A 27,055-nucleotide genomic window follows, 5' to 3' on the forward strand; every position below is an offset into this window, starting at 1 on the left:
TGCCCTCCTAAAACATCTATGACTGAGAAATATAAGATCTGTATAAGTAACAGTCAATTGTCACACGTGAACCTCTATATGATAGTTTGATACTTCCCTATACCTTTATAAGCGACAGTTTAACGCGTTTAACTTTTACGACATATTCTTAAATGTTGAGGGACCCTTATTTAATTCAAACCAAATGTGCTTCTGTTATTGTTTTGTTCTTACCTTTGTTTGAGGATTAATTCTTTTTAAAAAGCCAAATGTTGGTCAAGCTTAAACAGCAGTTGCTTAAAGGCATTGAAGAAGCATATGAGATAAAATTGTATAACTTGAAAAACATACACAAAATTTAATAAACAGAATCGCAAAAGAAATTACAGATTTTTTTCAAGTAAATGTTTGTTTTAATATTAATTAGAAGAACCAATTATATTCCGCTACTATTTCAATAAATATGTAATACCCAAACATACACGTGCTTGTTTCTAATTACGTAATATTTACCATGTTTTGATAGACCTCTATAAGTGAGGCAGACCCCTTCTATAACTCTGTTAGGTAGAAATTCGGGTTAGTGAGAAACCTGTATAAGAGAAAAAGCGATCGCGCGGCTTTAGCTCTCCCTTGGTTTGACTGTATTATGTTTATAGGTTAAGTTTAGTGTTAAGTTACTGTAGGAATATAAAATTAAAATATGTTTATTATGAATTAATAAACATGAAATAATAAAATGATCTCTCGGAAATGTTAGTATAAGAACCGAGGCGATTATTAGGTATCACTACACTACAACAAGATGTTCCGATCAGTAGTCGTATTTTTAGCTGTGACCTCTGCAAGTCTTGCGTTGATGGTTCCGGATCCTAAGCCAGATAAATTCAGTAAGTAACAATTTAAAAGCCAAATACATATTGTATTGGAATTCAAAGAATATTGTCTAATTTTGAATAAACACTAAGAAATAAAATTATACGGAAAATATAAAAGTCATATACGTAATCAAGATTTTTTTTATTTAATTGGATTTATTGTGCTTAAAACTAGAGCTTGTTTTATTTATTTTTATTAAATTAAATTAGTTTGAAATATTTGATTTGCTTGCACACATAGTAGAAGTCTATGTACGTGTTCGGAAACTGGGTTTAAAACAAGTTGTTTGTTATAACGTCACCTCGGTGTTGGAACTAAAAAATAATATTCAAATCCGGATCGCATGTAGTCGGGAGGCATTGAGAATCGTAGGTAAAATGGGTTATTGCATTTAAAAAATCACGATATTAAGCAACGATGCTTTAACCACTGCTGTTACAGAGGACATAGAGGGATGCTATGTTAAGGACAATGATGCCGTCATACCGCTTGGGCAGTTTGTTCCATCTAAAACTAGCTGTGTTGGGTACAGATGTGGAGAAAAATATGTTACCATTGAATCGTAAGTGAAATCCAATAATCTGTTAAAAATAACACAATTTCATACAGGATATCAATAAACAGTTGTAGCAACCGTCAATCGATTAATAGAGTCTCATATTCAACACTCTTATTATATAGGCAAGTATAGTTAAGCGGCATTCTTGTCGTCACGCGGAACGTTTCTTCAGTGGAACAAAACAGTTGATAGTAGAAGCGTAATCGTATAAAATGATTCAGAATTGTTTAGAATTAAAATTACTTGGTGGGCAAGCCCTTGTTTGAGCAGTTGATAGTATAAGCGTGTAATAAAATAGAACAAAACTAATTCATTAAATTACATTCAACTTCTCGCATAATTCGTAGAATCGTAACTAAATAAAACTATGAATTAAGTAAATGATTTTGCATTAATCGCTAATAACTACGATCCGTCGCTAATCTGCAAACAGTTATAATCTCTTTGTGGCTGGTAAAAAGTTAAACATGAGTTCCAGTGAAACTTGTAAAGCTGCTTGTATGATCATTTTTAATGAAATACAATTTCTTTTACATGTATGAGGAAATGTTAATGTCCAAGACATCGATAAGAATATTTTATATCCATATACCTATAATCAAGAGAATAAAATATTATATCCAAAATAGGTCTTGGTAATTCATATCACGTAATATGATTAATACATAAGTATGTGATAAGCCTTCTGTGCCTGAGCGTCATTGCTTAGATAAACATGATTGTAATAATAATATGGAAAATAAATTTGGTGGTATCTGCATAACAGGAAATAGAAACTTGCCGGTTGACCTTGAACCTAAACATCTTTTATCGCGAGTAGTGGCGACCCAGTGGGTTTAGAGTGCGCTTCCTATCCCTGAGGTCGTAGGTTCGATCCCCGGCTGTGCTCCAATGGACTTTCTTTCTATGTGCGCATTTAACATTTGCTCAAACGGAGACGGAAAACATCGTGAGGAAACCGGCATTCCTTAGACTCAAAAAGTCGACGGCGTGTGTGTTGTCTATTTAGAAAATAAAATGCTCATGAAACAGATACAGAAATCTGAGGCCCAGACCTAGAAAGCTTGTACCGCCGCTGCTAAAAACATGTTGTATACGTGTTATTGTGTAATTATTTTTCATGTAATGTTTCTTTTTTAGTTGCAGTGTTGCGGTTGCGGTGCCTCCTTGTAAATTAGTGAGCCATGAAGATGTCACCTTACACCCGTACCCTAAATGCTGTCCAACTATTGAATGTTAAACTAATAAATGAAATTTCCTTTATTATTAGATACGTGCCACTTACTATATTATAAGTGGCCGGCCAACTGGAATTTCTAGATTAAATTCAAATTCAAATTCATTTATTCGTTTAGGTAACACAATGCACACCTATGAACAATAAATACATACATGTTAAATGCTAAATCCTTCTAATTTTACAAGCATAGTAACAGACAATCCCTGTGATATCGTTCCACTTACCTTTTGAATTCCATCGCTCAAGTTGAAATTCTTAAGTTTTAGTAGTTTCCTCCAATGCCATAGTGTTGAAGTTTTTTGCTTAGGATTTCGTGATGGACACAGTCAAAAACATGTGATAAATTGCAAAGAAACTCCAAATGCATCATGAGAATTTTCCCAAGCATTTAAAATCTCGGAAATTAATTTAATGCCAGAAGTGGAGCGACCTCTAGTAAAACCATACTGCTAGCTATGCATAAGTTTATTATTATTGAAGTGTATCAAAAAATTTACTTAATGCAGGCAGCACAGATATAACTCTAAAATTTGTGGGGTCAGAAGTGCTGCCCGTTTTGAATTAAACGGTGTGATTTTACTTAGCTTCATCTGGTCTGAAAAGGCTCCACAATCTATACATTCATTATTAAATGTTATAGCTAACTCCGAACTGATAGCATTAATTACTGATTGTAAAATGAATACAGATACACCCCAAAGATCTTTCACTTTTTTTTTTTAATTTTAGTTATTTGAATGTTTTTATAAGCTGACAGCTAATGCGGCTGAATATAAACTTATGGTTGCATTTAGGAACATTATCTTGCAATAATAAAAGGGCGGCTAATGGTGAAGATTTTAGAACGTTGGTTCATTATTATTTTAATAGAAAAACTCTTCAAATGCAGAGGCCAATTCGACTTCGGAACTAATTACTTTGCTGTTTATGTTCACCATATATTCAGTATCCTTTCAAGAAGTTCTTTCAGTCTCCGCGTTTATTATTTTTCAAGTAGCTTTTATCTTATCAGAGCTGTTTTTATTTTAAAACTTATGTTTTGCGCCTTAGCGCAAATTATGCTAAAATGTGTTCTAAATTCTTTACAGTCGTCATACTAATATTTATAATTTAGAATTATGTAAATAACTATAAGTTTTAATAATAATACATAGCTTTAATCCGTTCAAAAAGTGTTATTCTTAGTCGTTATACTGTTTTTCATTAGACAATTCACACAATTTTAGCCTTTCTTAAATAGCTCCGGAGTTTCCCAGTCATAAAAGGTAGGTTTCTCTTAGACCAAAAAAATATGCTTCATGGAGTGAACACATTTTTAAATTCATCAATATATGTGTTATATGAATTATTAGGGCAAAAATGGCATTCTAAATATGATTTTTTCCTAAATCTGTCAAGCCGATCATCTGTTATAGAGTATTTGGAGTGCAAACAATTGACCAACAATTAATAATGACTATAAGCTTATTTACATTTATTCGACTCTGATAGTTCAAACAATCGCTTTTTTTCCTTGTACCGGTAAAGGGTATTTAAAACGTTAGCTTCACGCCGTCTGGAGTAGATAAATAAATAAATAAAAAAAATAATAAAAAAAAACGTTTTTAGATTTTAATAACATACATCTATAAGCCAGTGATTCCTAAAAACCTAGGTAACCTAGAGGTTTAAATCATGTAAATATATAAATCTTGTTTTGAGCTTCGTTAAACACTTTTCCTCACCAGCACTATCAATTGGACATCGTCTTATCAAAGATCGTATTAAAACTAAAAAGACCGGAAAACTACTCATTTTTTTGCTGAGTCACTTAACATAAGAGAACCTTCTACGCGTTTGTTCAACTATATTAACGACAATGTCAATTTGTAAACAAACGTAATACATATGAATAAAACTATCAAAAATACCTCTTCTATACAATTTCTCATACAAAGCATTGTTAAACATTTTACTTGTCTATTTTACGTTCCCGCTATAACTAGATTCTCAGACAAGTGCATGTTTCGTATTAATTCCGAATTCTAATTCCAGGCTAAGAATATGTTGATGAGAAAATGGGTTAAAAACTTAGATCACTATAAATCTTTTAAATATCTGTTATCTTTTTAATAGGTCTGACGTTCAAGTTATTTTATCATAGTTCAAAGTCCACAATGTATTACGTCAAGCTAATCCAATTATTACTAGACAAATATATGTAGATAATAAGATAATTAATATACTGTAGACACATGCTGCGAAATCGCCTTAGAGATTGGCATCTAAGTATAGGTTAAAATTCAGAAAGGAGATTTATGACTCCCTTCCATATGTCAAAAATGGTTTAGATATATTCTTATACATTTTCCATAGTTAATTGTTTGTTCTTCATTTAAATGTCTGTTCACATCTATACTTGTAAAACATACGTAATGAGATATTTATAAAACGAGCAAAATACTTTGCTTGTACAAACATAATATTTGAATTTACTATTATACTATACTTGCTAATGGCTGAGGACAATATTTATCATTTTCTATTCACGATTATCAAGTTGAAAGAGAAGCTAAGTACGCTTTATTATTATGTACTACACGAAAAGTAGGTATCTATCGAATCTTCTGTTCTTCCGACTGTGTCCGGCTTGTTCAGATACAGTCACGGCCGTTTTGGTAGATATTTGCATATTGTAGTCCGGCGTTAGGACTTGCCACTAGTGCGACGAAAATGTCAATGTTGACGTGGTACACGCGTTAAGGGACTGTCCAGCATGGGAGGCGGAAAGAAGGACCTCTGCTGGACATGTTATAGGGCGAGAAAGTCATCCTGGTTATCTTCAAAAGAGCGATCGTAAGTGCAAATGACAACAGCCGGTAGGTGACCTTTGAAAGCATCTGCGAAGCGGTCATGTATAAGAAGAAGCGGAATGGGTCAGGAAAGCCGATCCCATAGCCCATCCGAACTGCTGCCGAAAATCATAAAGGCGACGGCACCTTGTAATTGTAAATTTAATTTTGAAAATTCTCGGCTTAGTCGCCATGAAAATCAGGGATCCAGGCATATAAAAGAAGAGATGCTGATGCATTCCTGCAATCTCTGGAGCTGACGTCCCCGAGCTCAAAATCGGATGGGGAGATTTCAGAATGACTCCTTTTGTAAAACGTTACGATGCGGGGCGGGGATTGAATTACGCGTTATTGTTAATATTTTTTTCTACTTTCCAGTAACTTTACACCACATAATGGTAAGTTTTAGGTTTAAAGAGTCACTGGAGTTGGTCACGAAGCGTTTTACTATTGGAAACAGAAACGTTACGGCGCGTTTCATGGAGGGGGGGGCAAGAATCTCCAAAAATTGGGTGACGTAATACTTGAACGCTCCCTATGCACAGATCGCGAGTACTACATAACCCTCCGCTCCAAGCAGTCGGGGGTATGCGTAATGCATTTCCCCACTTAAAAAACTTCGTGACTACCCGAAGAGTGGGTATCATATTATCATTCCATTTAAAGGTATTATATGGAAGAGGTACGGAGGTAACGTAATAAAATAAAAATACCCAATAAAAAAATCAAAGTCATATATTCAACTTACACAAAAAATATCATTTACGGATACATTCAAAATTCTTAAATAAATTAAATTCCAAAAAATTTGCTAAGTTAATCATTTAAACTAAATACAAAATAAAAACTAAAATAAATGCGAGTTTGATAGCGTTTACAAAAACTAAAACTATAGTTTTTATAACACAATTACCATTTCTTATAACTAAGCCGAAAGGCCATTTTGAACTTTATATTTATTCATTTAGTCATGCCTTTTTTTAATTTTATGCGACGGAATTTCTTATAAATCTTAGTTTACCATGACTATTAGCAAGATTGTTTCAATATTACGATTAATTAATGACATATATATTCAAATATATTTAAAAATACAATGCGCGTTAAAAGGATGCTTCGGCTGTAAAGGCATGTAAGTTGGTTAAAGTCGTTAGCAGAAGCAGTTGTAACTGGAATACTAAGAGATTCTGAACCGAAACTTAGCGCGAACTTTTAGTTAGTCTCGCTTCGGAATCTTCCCCTTAGAGTCGAGACTTGGGGGCTTAGTATGACTCCCTATATCAACAACGTGATATACAGAAGTCATACTTATCGCTGTATCTCTAGTAACTAACACAGTACGTCCGCTAATCCGACGATAATTTTAATCTTGCTCAATCATGATAACCAGAACTTGTAAGTTCCCAGAGCCCCCAAGCTCAGACCGGAAAATATACATCCAATAATTTCAATAGAAATTATACAAAGTTAATATATTGTTTAACATAATCATGAGACATAAAAATTACACACACAGCTGTCAAAAGTCATTCATTTCGAGAACTTTAATCAAAATATTAAAATTCCAATAAAATCTCATTTAAACATAATTATTACAATTTCAAATCGAGCATTTTGAGATTTCATTCCCACCGATACAAAAATGTCATTTACAAAGTATAAACATTACAAACAATATAGGCACATCCACAACGTAGCGAGGTGTTGACGCGAAAATCAATTTGAATCCGATACTTAAATGCTATGAATATAATGACTGTATATATGCATAAAGGCATGCTTAACTCACCTTGTCAAACAATGATTTTTAGGTTAAAAAAATAAACAAATAAAAGCTGGCGGCCGATCGTATAATAAACGGCTCTAATAAATATAAATCCTCTAACTTCGATTTTGTTCCCGTTGGAGTAGAGACTCTTGGGCCATAGGGTTCAAATGCACTGGCGCTAATTAAAGGTATAAGTTGTCGCCTGGTAGATAGTACCGGTGACCTCAGAGCTGGTGCTTTCCTCGCTCAACGAATAAGTATCGTCATACAGCGAGGAAATGCTGCCAGCGTTAAAGGCTGCTGCCAAACGGACCAAACTTTTTTAAAATTGTTTTAATTTTCTCTTTATTAATTATTACTATGTAGGTTAAGAATATCTGTATGATTGTTATGATTACTAATAAACAATTTATAAAAGTGAAAGTTATAATATTAAATGTAAACTTCGCTACCTCGCTACGACTTAACAGACATCAGTCTCCTTGAATTTTGTAAATACATCAAAACACATAATGAACAGTCTTTTAGGGCCAGTTTCGTATTCCGTAACAATAAAACAATTCAAGAGTACGCAAAGGACCCGATAGTCTTAAATAACAAATGTGTGTACCTATTGCGTGCTAAAATATATTTAAAATGGAAACACAACGAGAAGTGCGTATATTTTGTTTTAAATATTAAATCTGATTATATAATGAATTGTCTTATTGTGTTTTAGAACGTAACAAAAGACTATTAGTCTTGATTTTGCAAAACATTGCTAATTTTTAAATTACGCAACGAATTAATCTGTTAAAACTGAGGGTAGAACTATCCAAAAAGCGGTATATACAAGAGAGCGTTGAATAGGAATTTATGATAACACCTTGAAGATATTTTTCAAAGGCATCTCAGAGTTACTCATTAAAAAATCTGTTGAGCGCCATCTATCTGAATTAGACAGAGAGAAACTACCTTGCTAGATGAAGCATCTCTATATTTTTTACTATTTGTACTCGGAATGTATTTTTTGAAGTTATACTTCTTTTGGCGCGTAAGGAAAAAATTGTGAGAGTAAATTTTTCTGAAGCGCGTCTGCTTTAGTCAACATTTTAATATTTTCCATAGTTAATTTCGTTTTTTCTACTAACGTAGAATAAAATTTTGAAACGATGTTAAACTTGTTACGCCAAAGAATTTAATTTATTAACTTCTAATGCGTGTACACAGACACATTTCATTATTAATTCGTATTGTTTGATTTTTAAACGTTGACGATAGTTTACAATAGATGGCGCTTATTTAAATATTCGGAGTTGTCTCTAAAATTAAATCTTTACATTTGAAATATAAATGTATATCGTATATCTGTTTGTTTATAATACATAAAACTACGATTAAATAAATGTAGCTTGGTGACCTGTTATAAGTTATTTTCCAATAAAATAAATTCTCACTGTTAATTCTTAATGAACAACTGCTATACTCTATTTACCTAAATAAAAATATATAAAACATTTAAAACTTAATTCAAGCATTTGATATGCGTAGCAACTTACATAACCACAGATACTTATAAAAAAATGTTGTCGCATTTGGCACACTGAATTACATGGAAAATTTCGGAGTTTTTATACCAGAAGTCACAAAATCAGGTCCCCTTACAATGGAATATTAACCGAGTTATTCATAAGATATAGTCCAACTGCACTCCGACTAAAGTGTTAATTTGTCGCTTTTCAACACAGAATAAACACAATGTGACAGAAAGAGAGAAAAGATTATTTCAGTTAGTGCAACTTTTTAATGTAATTATTTACTTTGTGTTAAAGTCAATTCGTACATTTAAATCCATTAAATAAGTAATATTAATACAACCTAATACCTTGTATAGGGTACAAATCACGACTGAAGTTGAGATTTTTATTCAATAACGCAAAAGATATATATTTCATTCCCGTTTATATATGTATATATATTATATATTTGAAGTGGAATTGGGAATGAATAATTGCTACTTTTGATTTTTCTATAGAAAATAAACAAATATATATATCGCATTAAAATACGTGTCAGTAACTAAATTGTTCGAGCTGTCAAAACTGAACCATATAGACGTGTTTCCAAAACTACAAAATTAAATTAAAATCTGCGTCTCAGATACCCTTTCATAGATAGATTAGTAACACTTGGGTTTTGGTATTTAAATTGAGATTTAAGCTGGTTTTACTGTTAGTCTGAAGCAGTCATGGAAATTGAGATTCCAGCGACATAACGGAAACTCTTAATGAAATGATGAATGAAAACTAGGAATCCGTTATGGTAACGAATTTAGGCATAAATTGCGAGATTTCAAAGATCTGAAACTTGGACCTATTTTTCACATTGTTTCAGAAGCAAGAAATACAATCCGTAATAACAACAACACGTATATCTATCGTAACATACAAATGAGCTTTCATTCCACTCTATATACTTTACGACTCGTTGAGATTACGATTGGTTTTTATATAGGCATTGATGATTAATGATAAACAATCATATTTGAGCACAAATAAATTCGAAGACGTCACTTATGTTGAAACGTATCTTGGCGTAGAAATAAATAGATCAGATATAGATTTATAATAAGTATTTTTTGACTTGACAACGTCTAATAACTAAATGAACGCCGGCTGCACGCAAAACATGACTTATTGTCCCGTTACGCTCATTGTACGCTTACGCCGCATCTATCTCTCTTCTACTCGAGGACTTAAGTATGCAATCATTTCATAATGTTCTGTTATGACGTTGTCACGTTACGTACGTACTATCTTCCGTAAACCGACTTTACAGACAACCATTTTTTAGTGGCGTTACAATCCCTTAAATTTGTGGCTTGAGGTCTTAATAAGGCCTTTGTATAGTTTAACATATAGATTTCCTTACTATGTTTTTTCACCTTTCGAGAAAATATTGAGCATATACAAAATTAACTCCATGAGAATCACAAGCACTACTTAACTGGAACGATAGAAAAACATAGTAAAAAAAAATCACATTCTCTCAAATCATGGTGTTAAAATACTTTTGCTGACAGAAATTAATATTCCTTGTGATTTACTGGTTTGGTTTATTTAAAAAAAACGCTACGAACATGTTGATTTTACAGAATCCGTATTTGTTATATATGGTTGAGAACGTATACGTTTATAAACTGTATACTTTTTTAAGTTCTTGGATTCATAAAATTAAAAAAAATAATAATCTACGCCAAGTCAAGTACTGTAAAAACAGCCAAATGCTGAACAAGTGATGACGAGTCATGGCAAGTTGGGTCGGAAAAGATTTAGCCATGCCAAGTGGGGCCCTTAACAGTATTTATTGCCAAACAAAGGCAAAAGGGTTGTCGAAATCAAGTTAGGCCGGTTTTGGCTAAGTCATGAATGGCCAAAAGTGGCCAAATGAAGCCAAGAAGCTCCAATAAACTATATTTAAGGCTCATATCACGCTGTCATACACTGAGCACGGCAATTGTGTGCGGCGGACGTCACGCCCGCGGTCCACTCTTCTCACCCATACGTTTTACAAGCTCCGCTATCAGTTCCCTGGAAAGATAACGAAAACATTTTAGTGGGAATAATTGTTTCGATATGATGTTTTTTTTTTCTGCATAAAGAAAACGTCCGGTGAACTTATTGAGGAAGCCAGACTTTTAAGTTTATATTCAAATATCCAAGAGAGATTTTAACATAGCGCTTTTCGAGTTACCTTCTTATAAGTATTCTAGTAGTATTATTGATATTCTAAACGCTTCGTTATTGACATTGTCTCTTCAAGTTATTCAAAAAGACCTTCATTGCTACCCAAAAGCTCAATTATACCCAAGACTATTAAAAAAATTATAGTATGTGGAATTTAAATTTAATTAAAAACGAAAATCTGCGGGATTCGTACCTGTATATCAAGGGATCCATATTCCTGGCCAACATATAAAGCAGCCACCAATCACCGACATCGGTCCTTCGTGATATAAAAACCGCTGATTCCATAGGAATAGTACGAGCGCGTGCGTGTAATAGGCGCGGTCGGATTGATGGCACGAAGAGTATTACTAGCCTGAAAACGAATTTAAACATTTGTAGACGACTATTTTACAAACATAGTCAAAGTCAAAAATCATTTATTCATATAGGTAACACAATGTACACGAATGAACGTCAATAAAAAAGAATTTCAAATTTTAATCGCCACTACATTTTAACCACAACACCATGTTCCACATGACATCAGCAGGAGGCATGGTATAATAGGAGCACGCACTGACATTCTCGTGGGAACAACACGCAAACTAAAAGGCAATTTAATGGAGGATTCAAAAAAAAATGTATATTCAAGACTATGAGGCGTAAAATTTGCTCCGCGAATTAAGCTAAAACAAAATCACGAAAAATAGGACCTAAAAAAATTACAATATCCATTGAAGTCGGAATCGCTATTGAGGGTTACATAGTCCCAGCGCATCCCTTAGCGACGCCCTTTTGATTGATTAACTAATTCCAGAAATATTCCAAGTCTTAAAAGATTTTAAAAAAGAGGGTAGTTTTTAACACAATAAGGGTTAAGGGTTCTAAGCATTAACATCATAAAAGTATTCCCGCGTAAAAAGACACAATAAATGAAATATTTATACGAACAATTTTAGTATGAAAAAGTTTTGTCTAAAAACCTACCTGTAAATTACTAGTAGCGTCAATATCACCGCGAGTATAATGTACCAGAACCACAGAAAAATATAGGTCTTCTCATTCACTATGTTCAGCGGTAGTATGCAGAGGCTGTCATGGGTTTGTATAGAGCCTGACGCACCATACTTGTGAAATGTACATTTTGTTACGCGAGGGAACACGTATATCATCGGATCGTACCTGAAAAAATCGTAAAAAAAATATTAACTGAGAATGTAGTTCAGCTGCCGTAAGGTACCTGAACTACAGAGTCCGCGATGGACTCCTAAACTACTTAATCGATTTTAAATTAAATTGGCACACCGTGAGCAGTCTGGTCCAACTTAAGAGATAGGATAGCTTAGGTCTTTAATTAAAGTCGCAATTTTATTTTATCGCAAATTAATTGTCTATAATTAATTGACAGTCACAATTATCTGTTAACTCCAAAAGATTCTAACAGATGTCGATACTTGTCGACTGCATTGAGTAAGTAATCAATAGATGGCACTGCTATGGTAAACTGACAAACGTGTCATATAAGCTACAATTCAATATCATGATTACCACGTGTTATTGAGGCTAAAGTATAAATTAAATTTATTTTGTAGTAAACGAAATACCGTGAAATTCAATTACTTCTAGTTTTATTAATTTTTAATGTTAGCATAGCCAACCACGTGTTACTTAGACCGAAGTGTAAATCATATTCAAAATATAGTGACGATAATACAGTGAAATTATTCTTTCGTGTCACAGTATTAAGGCTAACTAAAACCACATTAAGGAGAAACGAAGTTCGCGGGGTAAGTAAATTTATATTTGTTCTCTCACTTTGAGACGGGAGACGGTTGGACGGTACTGGGCGAGCGCTTAAACCGAACATGACGTGCTTGATCGAATTCCTAAGGCATGCAGAGGGCATCTAACCTTAGAAAGGAAGCTGTGAGTTTTTGGATGCATGTATCAATGCGGCCGAGCATGGCATTTGCAAGTGTTTGGCAATTCAACATTCCTTTGCCTCGGTAGAATGCAAGAGCGACCGGAGCCTCTCGTCGCGGCTTTGTAAGAACTACTCGAAATGGTTTTAGTGGATATTTCTCAACGTCTCTGAATAGTAGAGATTGTGGTCTAGGTCGAGTCTGACATACCCCTGCTACTTGTGTTCAGGGGATGCGCAGATCCACGTCGGATTTAACCTGGCTGCACAAATGTATTTTTCTTTAAATTTGCCCGATTATTACTTACTTGCAGCAATGGTGAAGGAAAATTTAATAAAATATTAAGGATATCATTATTGGACCGAAAAATCAAATTATCTATTTGCCTGATACTAATTATCAATGGAGCAGAGTTGTGCCCGCCCCGTTGTACTGTGTTGTAGTTGGTTCAAGGTAAGATTCTTGAACTAAAAAGCCTAACAGAACAGAGAAACTAGAACACACAAATCATACTCGTATATCTAAATACACAAACATACTTTATTAATTTACCGACTAAGATACTCCAAAAAATACTCCTCAAAATTGTACTTAAACTAGATTCGTTTCCAGGAAAATAAAATCGCAACATTTATGAAAGATCAGCTCGAATGATTGATTAGTAAATTTTCCACCTGCTGTACACCCCATTGCCCCAAAACCTTACCTTTCTTCCTGCGGCACGTCACTATACCCCAGCACCCTAGTACCATATGAAAGGAACTCTCCATTGAAGAAGCTATCCATCATCCACAGTTGTAAGATGATATTGACCAGGCAGAGGAGCTCGCATCCCCAGTACCGGAATGCGTACAGTTTGTGCCTCTGTAAGATATATATATTTATTAGAAAATATTTATAACTGCTGACGTGAAACAAACTGCACTCTGCAACTCAATCACATAAAACAAACATCCATCTTAAGTTTCGATTCATTCGACAGGATCAAACATAAGCGATAATTAAAAGAACGCAAATAAAATGGGGTTCAAACGATCCCTATTGGAGGTAAGTGGCGGCGCAGGAGATAAGTCATCTGATTATGTGTATATATCTGTTTTAATATCTATGTAAACCCTGACCTTACCTGACAAACAGGGTTACCCAACAGTGGGTAAAAGGACACAGTGGATCTCTCGGAAATGATGCTGAGATTGCGAGGAGAGGCTCCGGAATGATGCCGGTTGCGCTCCTTCCCTTGCCCTTCGCGCAAGTACGAACCTGGATTCGCCAAAGCTATAAAGCACCCCAACATCACCGATGATCGCGAAACGCGGGCTGCAGTCATTCCATAATGGCGCTGCCAGCAGTTAAACCGCTAATGACAAAGCGCTTCTAGGCTCAAAAAAATGATAGGGACAATTACGGCCCACTGTCCTCTTAATAAACATCTTTTTGCCCTAGGCACGACAGACAGCCCCATGTGCAGAGGCTGTTTCAGCGCAGATGGATCAGTCATCCGCGTAGTCCTGGAATACGTGGCTGTGGCTAACCAACGTATGCCAGTAACATGGCTCCATAAAGCCTGTGAAGTGCCCAGGAGACTTCTGCGCTTCTAGAAGGAGCTGGGCTGGCTTAGTTAGCCATGACTTTACGCACAAGGTTGGAGGGCAAAAGAAGAGTCTAAGTGCGGAAATCAGTCCATCAACCATTATCTATATAAGAATGTAAAACAATAAAATAAATGGTCGAACAGTGGAGTGTTTGGTTATAGTTTTGCGAAAAAGTGGATACTTTATATAAAAAAATGTTTTGTAGTATCAAATTTAGTACAATAAAGTATCCGGTTACACAATTTATTTCAAATACGGAAGCTAATACGCAGAACAAAGCAATTAATATCTTATTATTATATGCAATGTGATTCAACATTATATCCGTATTGTGATTCAATTTAATTTATTCCAAGGCTTTTTAAATACTCCACTACTACCACTATCAGGAAGATGTAAAATCCTCGTGTAATTTACAATTTTAAGTAATTTCGTATGAATATATTTTTCCGAAGCTATTAACACGCATGGCAATTCGATTCCCGGCGAAACAACGGGTAAAATGCTAGATTGATTTGTCTCGCAATTCAAACCATTCTATGACTCCGCGTATGTGAACATTACATTATAATAAATCGGTAATTTGCAAAGAAAGTTATACAATCATCAATTCACATCAATTGACAACGAAAAAAAATCAGCTATATAAAAATAGGCAGTTAAGTTAATTTATCATTTAAGTTATTTATATTGTCAAAACGTATGGTCTAACTCTTCCATGCTATAAAGGCACCTTGGCTTTAAAAAATATCATACAATTAATGTGCTTCCAATCGATTTCATATTCACCATTTATCCAAACTCTTACAGTCAATTCACTCTCATACCATAACGATCCTTCATTCGAGATACAATGAGACATTGAACATAATGTACCATTCACCAACTTGATCCTACCCGATATCAGATACAGGTCAAATACCTCCGGTGTAGCCTCTTATTACTCTTATAGCGATAACAAAATTATAACATCAATGTAATTTTGATAAATTTATACAATATTAGACTTAATTGTGAATAGACGTAATTGGTGGATTTATTTTGTGTTTATATTCAAAAACAAGAAATAATAAACATAGAAGGGGATGGTACCTATATATAGATTCATCTACTCGTCAAAGACGCCGCGTTATTTGTTTGAAACAATTACAATCAAACTAAATCTTAGCATAACTATTTTGTTATGCGTGAGGTAGGTACGCTGACGCAATAACAGTAAGGCAATTCGTTTGTCACAAATCTGTATTTAAGTTAATGTAACAAAAATAGCGATATTTAAATGCAATCTCTCTTTCATTCACATCTCGTGGATGGTCAATCGTATGGAGCTTCCAGGCCATTATCTGCTTGTTAAACTGTTGTAAAAATCGTGGTCATAGCATTTCCGTTCAAAAATCGCCGAATACAATCACAACTAAAGATATTATCAGCAGTACAACGAACGTTATTTCAATTAACATAATATTTTTTACTATGTACACAATTAAAATCAAGGCTTTGTCATTATATTATTTGAAAAGTAATGTGATTTTTTAAACGTGGTTAATAATAACAACAATAATATTACCTAATTCAGTCAAATACAGATAACTTTATTTGATGACAGATTGACACAATGTTCTTTATATATTCTAGAACGAATATAACTCGTTATTTAAAGTTATTAAACAAAAGTTTAACAAAATCCTATTTTTTCCAAACTACCTATTAAATATTAATTCCTGTTCGTGGGTCGATAACATTCTACCTAATACTAGGATATAATAAGCCCATTGTCATCCAAAGAATTCTCTTTATCAAGACCAGTGAAGAACCGGTTGGAATCCTACAATTAAGCCCATACTTCTCATAATGACTTTACTGACACACTACGCATGGACTGGCGTCTTGAACTATGTTATTTATGATAACCATTATGTAATATTAATAATAAGACCTTTATATAACTGAATATGTACCTTTATGTTAACAATAATAATAAAGCCACTTTTACTTCATACTATTTCCTAATAAAAGCAAAAGTAATCAAAGTTCAAAAATAATAGTACATAAACGTCTTAATTGTAGGAATCCTCGAAAATGCACATTTAAGCATAGACAATGTAAGGGTCATATGTGTAAACAATTAAATAATTACTGTTGATGTAATCACCAAATAAGGAAATCAAAGACCCCCCATAGTGCTTACGTAATACTTGAACGGCATCAGGTTAGTTAATATTTATTTATTGTTTCGTGTGTTGCAGTATGGTCTATACTTTTGGGAAAAGGCCTCCTCCAGTTTTATGCTTTTTTCATTTTATCACCATGTTTTTATAATTTGCAAATAACTGAGTATATAACACAAAGTATCCTTTTTAAATAGAAAACTCCTGTAGGCTCTTTTAAAATTTTATAATTTTATCTGATAATTGCTGTGTGCGATCGTAACTCCTTAGGGTGCAAATATTCAAGTAATGTATGTTGTCATAGCAAAACCTTTGCGCATTTAACGAATGCATATTTTTGCTGAAGAACAAAAATCAACCGACAAAGATTAACAAGCATATCATAAATATTTCTAGTCACTTAACTCTTATCTCTCCGTGTTTATAAAACATTATTTGATACGTAATCTGTTTGTTTGAATAATATCAAGTGTTATGATCAACTTGTGTATGCATATTAAATTTTATTGGAACAAATTTAGTACTAAGTTTAGGTGAGACCTAAACCTAGGCTAGTTATTTTTGTGACAATTTCTTTACAATCAAGAACTTTTTGTACCAATAAAATTCTGAGTTCAAGGCGTACAGCTCAGACCGAGATGTCTAGGCCATCGTGTTGAAATTGCAAAATATAAATACATTTATTTCTGCTCAATCTCAAATGAACTGGTCACATGGTCATGACAGTCAAATTTGACTGTTATGTGCATGTATACTGTATAGGTATTAGTTAAGAATGTTATACATATATTGCAATTGTTGAATGATATAATTAGTGCTCCGACAGAGCACCAATTAAGTTTGCCGGTCTTCAATTCTGGTGGATTGTAAGGACTATCGTAGGTGCTTTGGTAGACAGTTGAGGTTTGTCGGAGACCAAAGATAGTAAATACGTCACAGCAATTCTGCTGTTAGTCGTATGCCGATTTGGCAATATACAAAGAACTTTTAATGTTTTATTTTTGCTCCTAGAGGTCGTTCACCGGAAGTCTAAAATAATTGTGGTCGAAAGTCAAAAACACTCAAAAATTAAGCTTTTACGTAAAGCAAAATATGCGACATTCAAATCAATGATTTATTGATACTTGAAAAACCTTGAACGCGTTTCAAATAAAGATTATGCGGGCGATTTACATGTTTCAATGTCAACATGTCAAGAAAACTTTATTGGTGAATCGGAGAATTAATATTAGGTACATGGGCAGATTATTTCAATCAACAATTATAATACATTTTATACAGAAATGTTTATTTATGTATATTAACGATTAACATTTCACCGCCTCGGTGACTTAGCGGATATATAAGATGGGGTTTGATAATCGATTATAAGCGATAAAAACAAATGCCGGGTTTCCTTCAGGCTACGAGCGAGTTTAGATGCACATATAAAGAAATGTCCTGTGGACATTATTGCATATTAAAAATATACTACCAACTTTAAACATTCCAAGACTAGCTTCCGCAATTTCATTATGAGTAATGTAATGTAAAGTATTTAATGAAAAGCTAAAAAGCTCCTTTCCGATTCTATTTATCAACTATCGACTGTTTAACTTCATTGTTAAGCTGCACCAAGGTTACATTTCCAATTCACGACTCTGAGTTAGCTTATAAATCTGGATTGAACGCAATGTAACTAATATTATAAATGACACTTATATAATTTGTCTCTGTATTGTTCACTCAAGGAGAAAAGAAAGAAAGAGAAGACACCCACCAGAAACTTGGGAAGATAGAATAAAAGGGAGAGCGACAATGTTCCAATTGTGCCCAGGAATAGAGACAAGTGGAAGAATTTGGAGGAGACCTTCACTCCGTTAGAGGTCGAGTACTAGTGTTAAACATAATGACATGGACTTAGTGTAGTTTAGTATATTGTAAAACTCGAATAAAGGCAATTTTTTTATTATTGTTTACTCAGCATAGTTTATTTTATATTCCCATTAACATATAATAAAAGTTGTGGCCTGCTTATCGCACTAGCAAAAGGGCAGTAAGCTGAATAGCAAGTATTTGTTCAAAATCCGGATCTACAAAAAACTGATAAGGGCAGATGTGACTTACACCTGGCTATTGTGTTCCCCTTAGATTAAATGGGGACGAGGGACGTAATTTGCGAGGGTGCAATATTTCATCACAATACCTAGTTTGAAAGCATCCAATAGCTTTACCATGAGTTTGACAAGTTATTAAGCGCACAAATGCTGTTGCGATTTTTTAATACAAATATTTGATGTGGATTACTTATGGAACAAACGGGCTGATCTGATGGCTAGAGAGTGCGTTGTCGGCCTTTCAAGAATCGATACGCTCTTTTCTTGAAGGGCCCTAAGGCGCATTGGTGAAAAAGCTAACTTCCACAAAGTGGTGGTGCGCGAAACTGCCTTTAGGATTCAGCCCGCTATCGTTGGTAAAGTCGACATTAAGGGTGGTAAGAGAGGGTTTTCAGGGTTTGATATTGTTATAGTTGCTGAATGTGCGTAAAAGACCGTATATACCAACAGCTCCCAATTTATAATATAGTTACCGAAGGTATATAATACACTTTAATATATATAAGTATAAATACATATTCATTCATGACTATCTAATTTCTTATTACAGTAACCATTCGAACAAAATATAAAAACAATTAAATTTTCAATAGTTTAAAGCGAAAAATTTAAAACTACAATAAATCAGTAATCGTTCTAAAATTTGTTCTATCTCGATTTCCTACCTCAGCCTCCCATAGAGAATTAACTAAAGACAATATCTTTAGGCAAGAGTATAAAATGGCGCCTGTACAGTACAAATTAAAACGTTAAAATCCCAAAGGAACTTATCAATTCATGTAATTTTTGATGATGTCGTCTTGATATCTCGCGATACAAAAAATCAACACTGGTGCCCGGGGTCGCAAGTGTCATTGTTTGAGTATCCAAAAAAGTCTATCGATAACTTAAATAGAAAGGGAAGAGGATATGGCCCCGGTTTGAGACATGACCCCACAGATCACCTTATGTTCCAACGATGTTTTAAGAGTAGCACAACATACCTTTTCAATAATTTACTATCTGTGGTTTCTTTATGTAAAAGATGTAGTTTATAGATACGGTATATCGATCCATAGACAAACTAATTTTACAGGGTTGAAATATTTGTTACTAAGAAGTTCCCTTCTTCATGAAACCTTCGGGCTGTTTTCAAGTATTTTGCTATAGTAGCGGCGAATATAATCACGATTTCGTTTTTAATTCAGAATATAGTAAATTTCTAACATGGCTCCACCTTAACGACTTGTATGTAGTACTAGAAAATAGGTTACAGAAAACAAGTGACAACTTTGAAACTCTTCGAATTCTTTGTCTATGAATTTAGTTTGTATTACTACGAGGGTAAGGTTTCGGAGTCCAGTATTAGTACTACTCCAAGTAATATTAAGGAGGGGTATGGCTTGGGACCCCTTAAATGTTTTTTAAAACTATTTCATGCATGTATATTATCTCATTTTCGAGTGAATTACATTAGGTTAAGTTAAAGTAAAAAAAAGTGCGTGCGTACAAAGTACACAAGTCAGAAGTGAAACTTCTTTGAAAATTAATTATTACAAAGGTAAAAGCCCTAATAGACGATCATGTACCAGTATATAATCACTCCGAGTATTTGTTTATCAATATTCACACTGTTTACACACTGTATACGTGCTAATGATAATATAAATAAAAGAAAAATCTGCGTTTACTGTACAAAACGTTTTGCGACAGAATTGCCATCTAAACTTCTAATATGTAACTACTAAACGAATACATCAACCAATAGCGTGTATTTTTTCTCACTCTCTCAATCGGTCTCAATCGCTCTTCCTTTTCTTCGACAAAAACTCTGCACATCTTCGTGACTTTTCCGTCAAAATATTACCCCCATGCGTCTAAAGAAGTTTCACTTCAAAAATTTGTACCTTGTTTGATTCATTTCACAAATCATGATGTTTTACTTAATTTCTATGGGGTTAAAGAGCATACGCCACCAGATTATTGCATGGTACATAATTGCAAAGTGATGAAATGTAGATATAATAATAATAATTTAAAGCTGTTTTAAGGTGGAGCCGTGATTCGACAAATTGACCTAGAATATTTAATTTTAATATATTATTATGATAATTCAGAAATATTAACAGTTTGTTGTGAACCGCGATCATCAGAAACATCTGGCAATGACGTTCATTAGAATCACATGTGTCTAAACAAATTCTTGATAACATCTAATTTGTAAATGGAATTCTTACTACTTAGACGAATTATGGATAAACAGTTTAAGATCTCTAAGCATTCGTGCATATGGGAGACGATCATATGAGTTGGTGAAATAAATAAATTATTATATTAAAACAAAAGAAAATAGGTTACAGAAAACAAGTGACAACTTCGAAACTTTGTATGTGTATGAAATATTCTTTGTGTATGAATTTAGTTAGTTTTTATTACTACAAGGGTAAGGGTTCCGGAGTTCCGTATTAGCATGAACTTGACTAGCATAAGAATAAAAGAGGTTTTTTGAATGGGGAGCTATGATTAGTCTCAGAATCTTAAAATGTAACGAAACTAGTAATCAATCTCACTATCGAGCTATTGTTAAGCTAGCTTTAAAGTTAAATTTTGTAAGTATTTTTTTATAGGACAGGCTCACCTGCCCCACCTATTGAAATTTTCAATACCAAGGGACACGCGAGTGCTTTTAAGAATTGGTACGCTCTTTTCAGTTTTTGGCCCCGTATACGAAGGGCAGCCTGTGCGTCCACCACCGAATGCTAAATGTTCCGATGATGGAGCAGGAGGAGAGGAATCTCCACAGCGTGTGGCAAAAAACTTTTTTTTCGAATTCAAACGAAATAGAGATCCAAGAACCCTCCTGTTCGAATTGCACTTTCGTAGTTTATGATTTTCATTATATACAATATATATTTATTTTTTAAATACATGGTATCTAAGGTTTTCAAAGGGTTTCTACCTTGTAATTCTAACATAGGATTATTGAATTCATTACTATTTTCACATTAGTGCATCACAAATACTATATTCTATATTAATCCACAATTATAAGAGACACAAGACAGTTAGTATAATATCAACAAAAAACAGATTAATATCGTGAATCAAAATCTTGTTGAGTACATTGACTCGTCAGTCACCAATGTACCGTTAACTGAACTGCGTAGGCCCAACTTCAATGGACACGACACATAAGCATAAAACTAAAGTCCAATTAAATGAAAGATCAAAAATCGCCCTAATTAAAAGCTTAAACAATTCAGTACTAAGATTGTTCGAACAAAACATTTTTAAAATTCATATTTGTTTATATGTAGCATGCTTTGATAAAGAAAAAGGTATATTATATATATATTATTGTTTTCATCTTTACCAAAAAACATTTAAATAAGCTCAGTGATTAATTTAAGCCCTTTTCAATAGTCTTTCTAAAATGCTTTTAGTTATGTTTGCTTAGAGACGAAGCATAAAATAATATATATTATATTTTTGTATTATTAATGAAAAATAACTTGCCTACATATGAAAACACTCAAACTATTGAACTAGTTAACTTGTTATTTACTGGTTTGATACAGTTTGCGGTTGGTTGTAATGAAGACTTCCGAGTTGGAACGTTTAAAATTAACAATTTCTATCCTCCGTCTTCTTTTGTACTTTAGGCAAATATCAAGGGCTTAAATTGTGGTCAACGATATTTTTGACAAGATATTTTACAAACGTAAAATATCAATCAACGTACATAGATAAAAGCATAGTTGCAGACTACGCAAATATGAACTTTTCAAAATATTGGCGAAATGTGTTAATAGAATTTAATTTCGAGGATAATTAGCAAATTCCTTCATAAAACAAATGGTCCTGTCATAAAATAAATAAGCGGCTATAAACTTATCAGGGTATATAAAGCTACGGTATAACTATTAAAATCACATCAAAAATGTCCAAGCATTGTGGGCAAGCGTGGGAAACTAGATACTGAATGGAGATGAATGAAGCACTTGCTTGTCACGCACGAGTAGACATATAGGTCACGTGTTTGAGTTTAAGGATAGGTGATGTATGAAGACTATTATAATAAATAAAAATTCATTCTTGAAGTCATATTCATCTGTTACGAGTAGGTAATTAGCATTACAGATCTACATTAGTCCAAAAGTCGATTCGTGGGTTAATTTTCCTCCCTTTTTTTGTTTTTTGTTTATTTTACAAAATAATATCTAAATCATGGTATATTACATTTAAAAACCACTGTCGTTTGTATTAATATAATAACGCCCATTTGTTCCGTGAAACATCAACTACTAACGCACTGTTTTCCTTAAAGGAGCTGCGTTGTACGCCTAACATAACGCCTTGGTAAGTAGGTCTGGGAACCTGAGGTTGACCTGAGGGAACGTAGGTTTGATCTTTCTATGTACACAGTACGCTCGAACGGTGAAGGAAAACATCGTGAGTAAACCGGCTTGCCTTAGACTCAAAAAATCGATGGCGCGCGTGGGTCAGGCATAGGAGGCTGATCACCTCTTGGCTATTAGATTGACAAATGATCATGAAACAGATACAGAAATCTGAGGACCAGTGCTAAAGAGGTTGTAACGCCACTGGTACACATTTTTTTTTCTTCATCCAAACAGTAATTCTATGAGTGAAATATACCTAGAATTCAATAAAAACTGCCCAGGCATCGGCTTCATGTATGGAACCGGCCTTTAAAACCAGTTTAATATGGTTATTGACGTATATTTAATAGATATTAAATATAATACTATATATGGTGTTCTCCAGACTTTTATTACTAGAACGTAAACAAGCCTACCATTGAATTGCATTGCAAGGGTGCATTGTACTCATTATATTTCTATAACCATTGATAACCCCTAGAAGACCTTCAAGCGAATAGGGAAATAAAACTGAGTCATGACCACCTGTTGTATGGAATCAATAATGGCAATCATTTTCGGAGGTTATAAATGCAGAGCGAGGCATGCAACACGGCTGTGTGTGCCTGCATACACCATGATGCGCTAATCACTTTCCTAGAAGTTATAGATCACTGCCGTGTAATGTTTTCAAGGGGAACGTGAGTAAATTCTTAAAGGCAATGTGCCTTTATAGCGTGAGCAAGTATTAACACTCTAAGTTTCACAACAATTATAAATAACTTATTATTATAAAAATTTATATGACATTTGCATGCCTATTTTTATACGGCTGATATTTATAATTAATTTATCTATTTACCACTTTCTTTACAAATCAACGATTAATTTATTTAAGAGCGTAATAAGGGAGAGATCTTTGTTTCTTCAGGTTCGCCATTTAAAAGTAGATGAACAGTTTTAGCCGGCCAAAACCAAAAGTTCATAACTATATTATTGTATATAATATACTTTTGGCCGAGCCCCACCACAGTAAGAAAACAGATGCTCGTAGGGAGTTTTGAAAGCCAATTCGACTTAGGGTCCTTCAGGAAAAGAGCGTACCAACTCTTAGAAGGCCGGCACTCAAGAGCATTCAGTCATTATGAGTGTCCATAGTGTAGTATCACTTAACATCTAAATTACTATCTCTATTAATGATTTGTAAAGTCGAAGGGTAGTTTAAACAATCTAAGTTCACTCAAAACGCAACTACATTAAAGTGGCACTGGAAGCTTGCTGCTGGCTTAGGTGGTTACACAGCTCTTACATTAACAAAGAACAGAGTTAAAGAATTTAGGTGCAACTGTATCAATTTCCATCACATACCAAAAAGGTTATAGCTAGTTACAAAAAAACAATACAGATATAATCCTAGAATTCTCTTTGATCTATCCAAGTCTTACGCAATATTTAATACAATGATACAACATCTCTAGTTGCGTCATGTTGGGTCAACGGCCCAAGCAAAAAGTTCGGGCCCAGAGGCGTACGCGCAGTCACGACTCATTTCGTAAGGAATATAAGACTTTCCCCTGATTTCACTTAAACCACTCAAGTGTAGATAATTCAAGTTTTAGTAATATTAATAATGTCTTATAAAACCTAAACTGCAAAGCAGACCAATATAACGTAAAATAATTAACATATGAAAGTTGCTCTATAATAATACTTTCTTTATTTTTGCATCATAAAGTGATAGTTATTCTAATATTAATATTCTAAGAATGCAAAGAAATGCTTAGTATCAAAGCTTTATTCAAAGAGCAACGTCTGTTTTATTGAAACCCCAAAAAAATAGTTCTCAAGGAATCGAATGGATGACATTCCTTCACAAATCACGTAACTCCTAACAAAGCTGATACAAGACAAGCTTGTATAGCAAAATGATACTTTGATGTCACTCTAATGACGTTTCCGGGCATTGCAATGCGCTACGCGTATGTACTCGTAGTTATAAAGCAAGGCACGGCTTCCATTCCCATAGGTGTTATTATTCCATACACGCCGACTCTTGGTGAAAGGAGTCGAGATACTAGTTTTTAAGGCTTTTTAAATCAAAATGGCGAGCAGTTAATACTGTGATAGCGTTTTTATGCGCTACTTATAAGAACTTGTTTTAGTTTGTGAGTAATGAACTTTTATAATTAATACATAATAAAATCCAACAAGGTAACACAAAGAATATAAAAATTATAGTTACTCACCCTTTCGTGTCTGATGAGGTAGCCAATAATAACGTCCTTCTTCTTGTCTTTCTCTTCAACGTGGCAGACTCCTATATTAAGGCCCATAATAATAGTGCGCAAAAGGCCACCTTCGAAGGCATCCCACAGGTACTTGGGTGTATAACACATTATCGCCTGGAAGGTTTACTATTTCATTAGAGTATAATAAATTCCTTTTAAAAATCCGCCTATAAGGAGCGTTAAAAATTAAAAATTAATTAAAATTCTCTGCAACAAAAGCGTAGGGGTGGGACTCGCAAGGCGGTGAGTTCACCACTCGCCTATGAATATATAGGAATAGGAATAGAAATGCAAATATACATTAGGAAATTTCTTAACAAAATATGTGGCGGTTTATGCCGGCGTAAAAAACTCTCGGTACTCTTAAAATATCTAATTATCAAACAACACTTATTTTAAAACAATTATAGCAAATTAATTAGAAGTAGTCTAGTACTAGTCCCAGGCCTTAACAAATCACAAATCAATTAACGATTATCTAAAAAGTTAACGATTATCTATTTTATCAACTAGATAATCGTTAACTTTTGTAGTAAGCCTTTTTACACAGCTTTTCTTTAATACATTTCTTAAACTTGAGAGCCACTGGGATTTTATTAAAGAAGATTATCCCTTTCATTATAAGTCTACTTCTTTTACTAGACACCAAATTAATTTTACGATTCACTAAACCTTCTTTGTGTTGGCCAAGTACTTCATCGTGCAACTCTGATCCCTGAGGTCGTAGTTTCAATCCCAGGCTGTGCACCAATGGACTTTATTTTTATCTGCGCATTTAACATTCGCTCGAACGGTGAAAGAAAACATTGTGAACCGGCTTAAACCCAAAAAGTCGACAACGTGTGTCAGGCACAGAAGGCTGATCACGTACTTACCTACAGGAATTTGAGGCCCAGACCTTAAAAGGTTTTCATTTGAGCTATCACTTGACATATTTTAATTGACTTCAGTACTTGACCCGTGAGATACGTAATAGACACACTTATTATATGATTCACATGTATTTAGCATTGTCCATTTATAAAGAACTATGTCATTCTATATGTCAGAACATCCTCTTACCGTACGGACCGTTAACCGAAAATACGTATTTCACTTAGGCTGACGCAGAATTTTAATGAATTGACAAACATGTCTTTATGAATGGATAAAGCATGGCAAATTCAAATTCAATACAAATTTTACTTATAAAGACTTTCTGCTATTTTACGACCAGCTGAGATGAGTGATTACTAAATAAATTCTAGCTTGTCAAGGTCAGTGTGTCAAAGAACACAAACAACCCTTGGTCTCGGCATCAGATATATATTTATCTATAATTATCCAATAGAAATTCGTAACTGTTCAGCGATTCCAACAAAATCTAAATACATTTTATATTACGCAACGAATGTATTTAAAACACAATTTCCCTTATCCGTACATTCTTTGACCACAATCGTGCTGATGACCTGATCACGCCAAATTTCAGGTCAGTTTCAATAACGGTAGACTTACAGCTGATCAGTTGCGATGGAAGATGCTAATTGTATGACGCGTTAACTGTTCTATTGTCTGGTTTAGTGTGTTATTTACCTACTGGCCTTTATCTAATTCTTTAGTTGTCTGCCTTTTATTTTCAGATTGCATGTACTGTCTATAGTGATTTATGTGTATTTTTACTTT

The 27,055-nt window shown here is 33.9% G+C and overlaps 2 protein-coding genes and 1 long non-coding RNA gene across 3 annotated transcripts in view; 2 read left to right on the plus strand and 1 right to left on the minus strand.

Moving 5' to 3' along the window:
- Positions 1 to 769: 769 nt before the first annotated feature.
- Positions 770 to 3,361, plus strand: LOC123714715. Its single transcript, XM_045669124.1, has 3 exons — positions 770 to 869; positions 1,300 to 1,420; positions 2,558 to 3,361. Exons 1-3 carry the CDS (start codon positions 785 to 787, stop codon positions 2,655 to 2,657), a joined length of 306 nt encoding a protein of 101 aa, XP_045525080.1. The 5' UTR covers positions 770 to 784; the 3' UTR covers positions 2,658 to 3,361.
- Positions 3,362 to 6,310: 2,949 nt separating this feature from the next.
- Positions 6,311 to 27,055, minus strand: part of LOC123716321 (innexin inx1) — a 41,165-nt gene continuing 20,420 nt past the window's right edge. The window contains exons 4-8 of the mRNA XM_045672011.1: positions 25,349 to 25,504; positions 13,592 to 13,749; positions 11,951 to 12,145; positions 11,175 to 11,336; positions 6,311 to 10,825 (exon numbers count right to left, since the gene is read on the minus strand). Coding sequence (XP_045527967.1) covers positions 10,768 to 10,825; positions 11,175 to 11,336; positions 11,951 to 12,145; positions 13,592 to 13,749; positions 25,349 to 25,504 — 729 coding nt within the window. The 3' untranslated portion in view covers positions 6,311 to 10,767. The remainder of the gene's footprint in view (positions 10,826 to 11,174; positions 11,337 to 11,950; positions 12,146 to 13,591; positions 13,750 to 25,348; positions 25,505 to 27,055) is intronic.
- LOC123716330 lies at positions 12,696 to 15,919 on the plus strand. Its single transcript, XR_006754559.1, has 4 exons — positions 12,696 to 12,750; positions 13,199 to 13,338; positions 13,498 to 13,751; positions 14,329 to 15,919. It is a non-coding gene; the product is annotated as an uncharacterized LOC123716330 (long non-coding RNA).

Source organism: Pieris brassicae, chromosome 1, assembly GCF_905147105.1.
Source record: "Pieris brassicae chromosome 1, ilPieBrab1.1, whole genome shotgun sequence".
In the NCBI taxonomy this organism is placed as follows: domain Eukaryota; kingdom Metazoa; phylum Arthropoda; class Insecta; order Lepidoptera; family Pieridae; genus Pieris; species Pieris brassicae.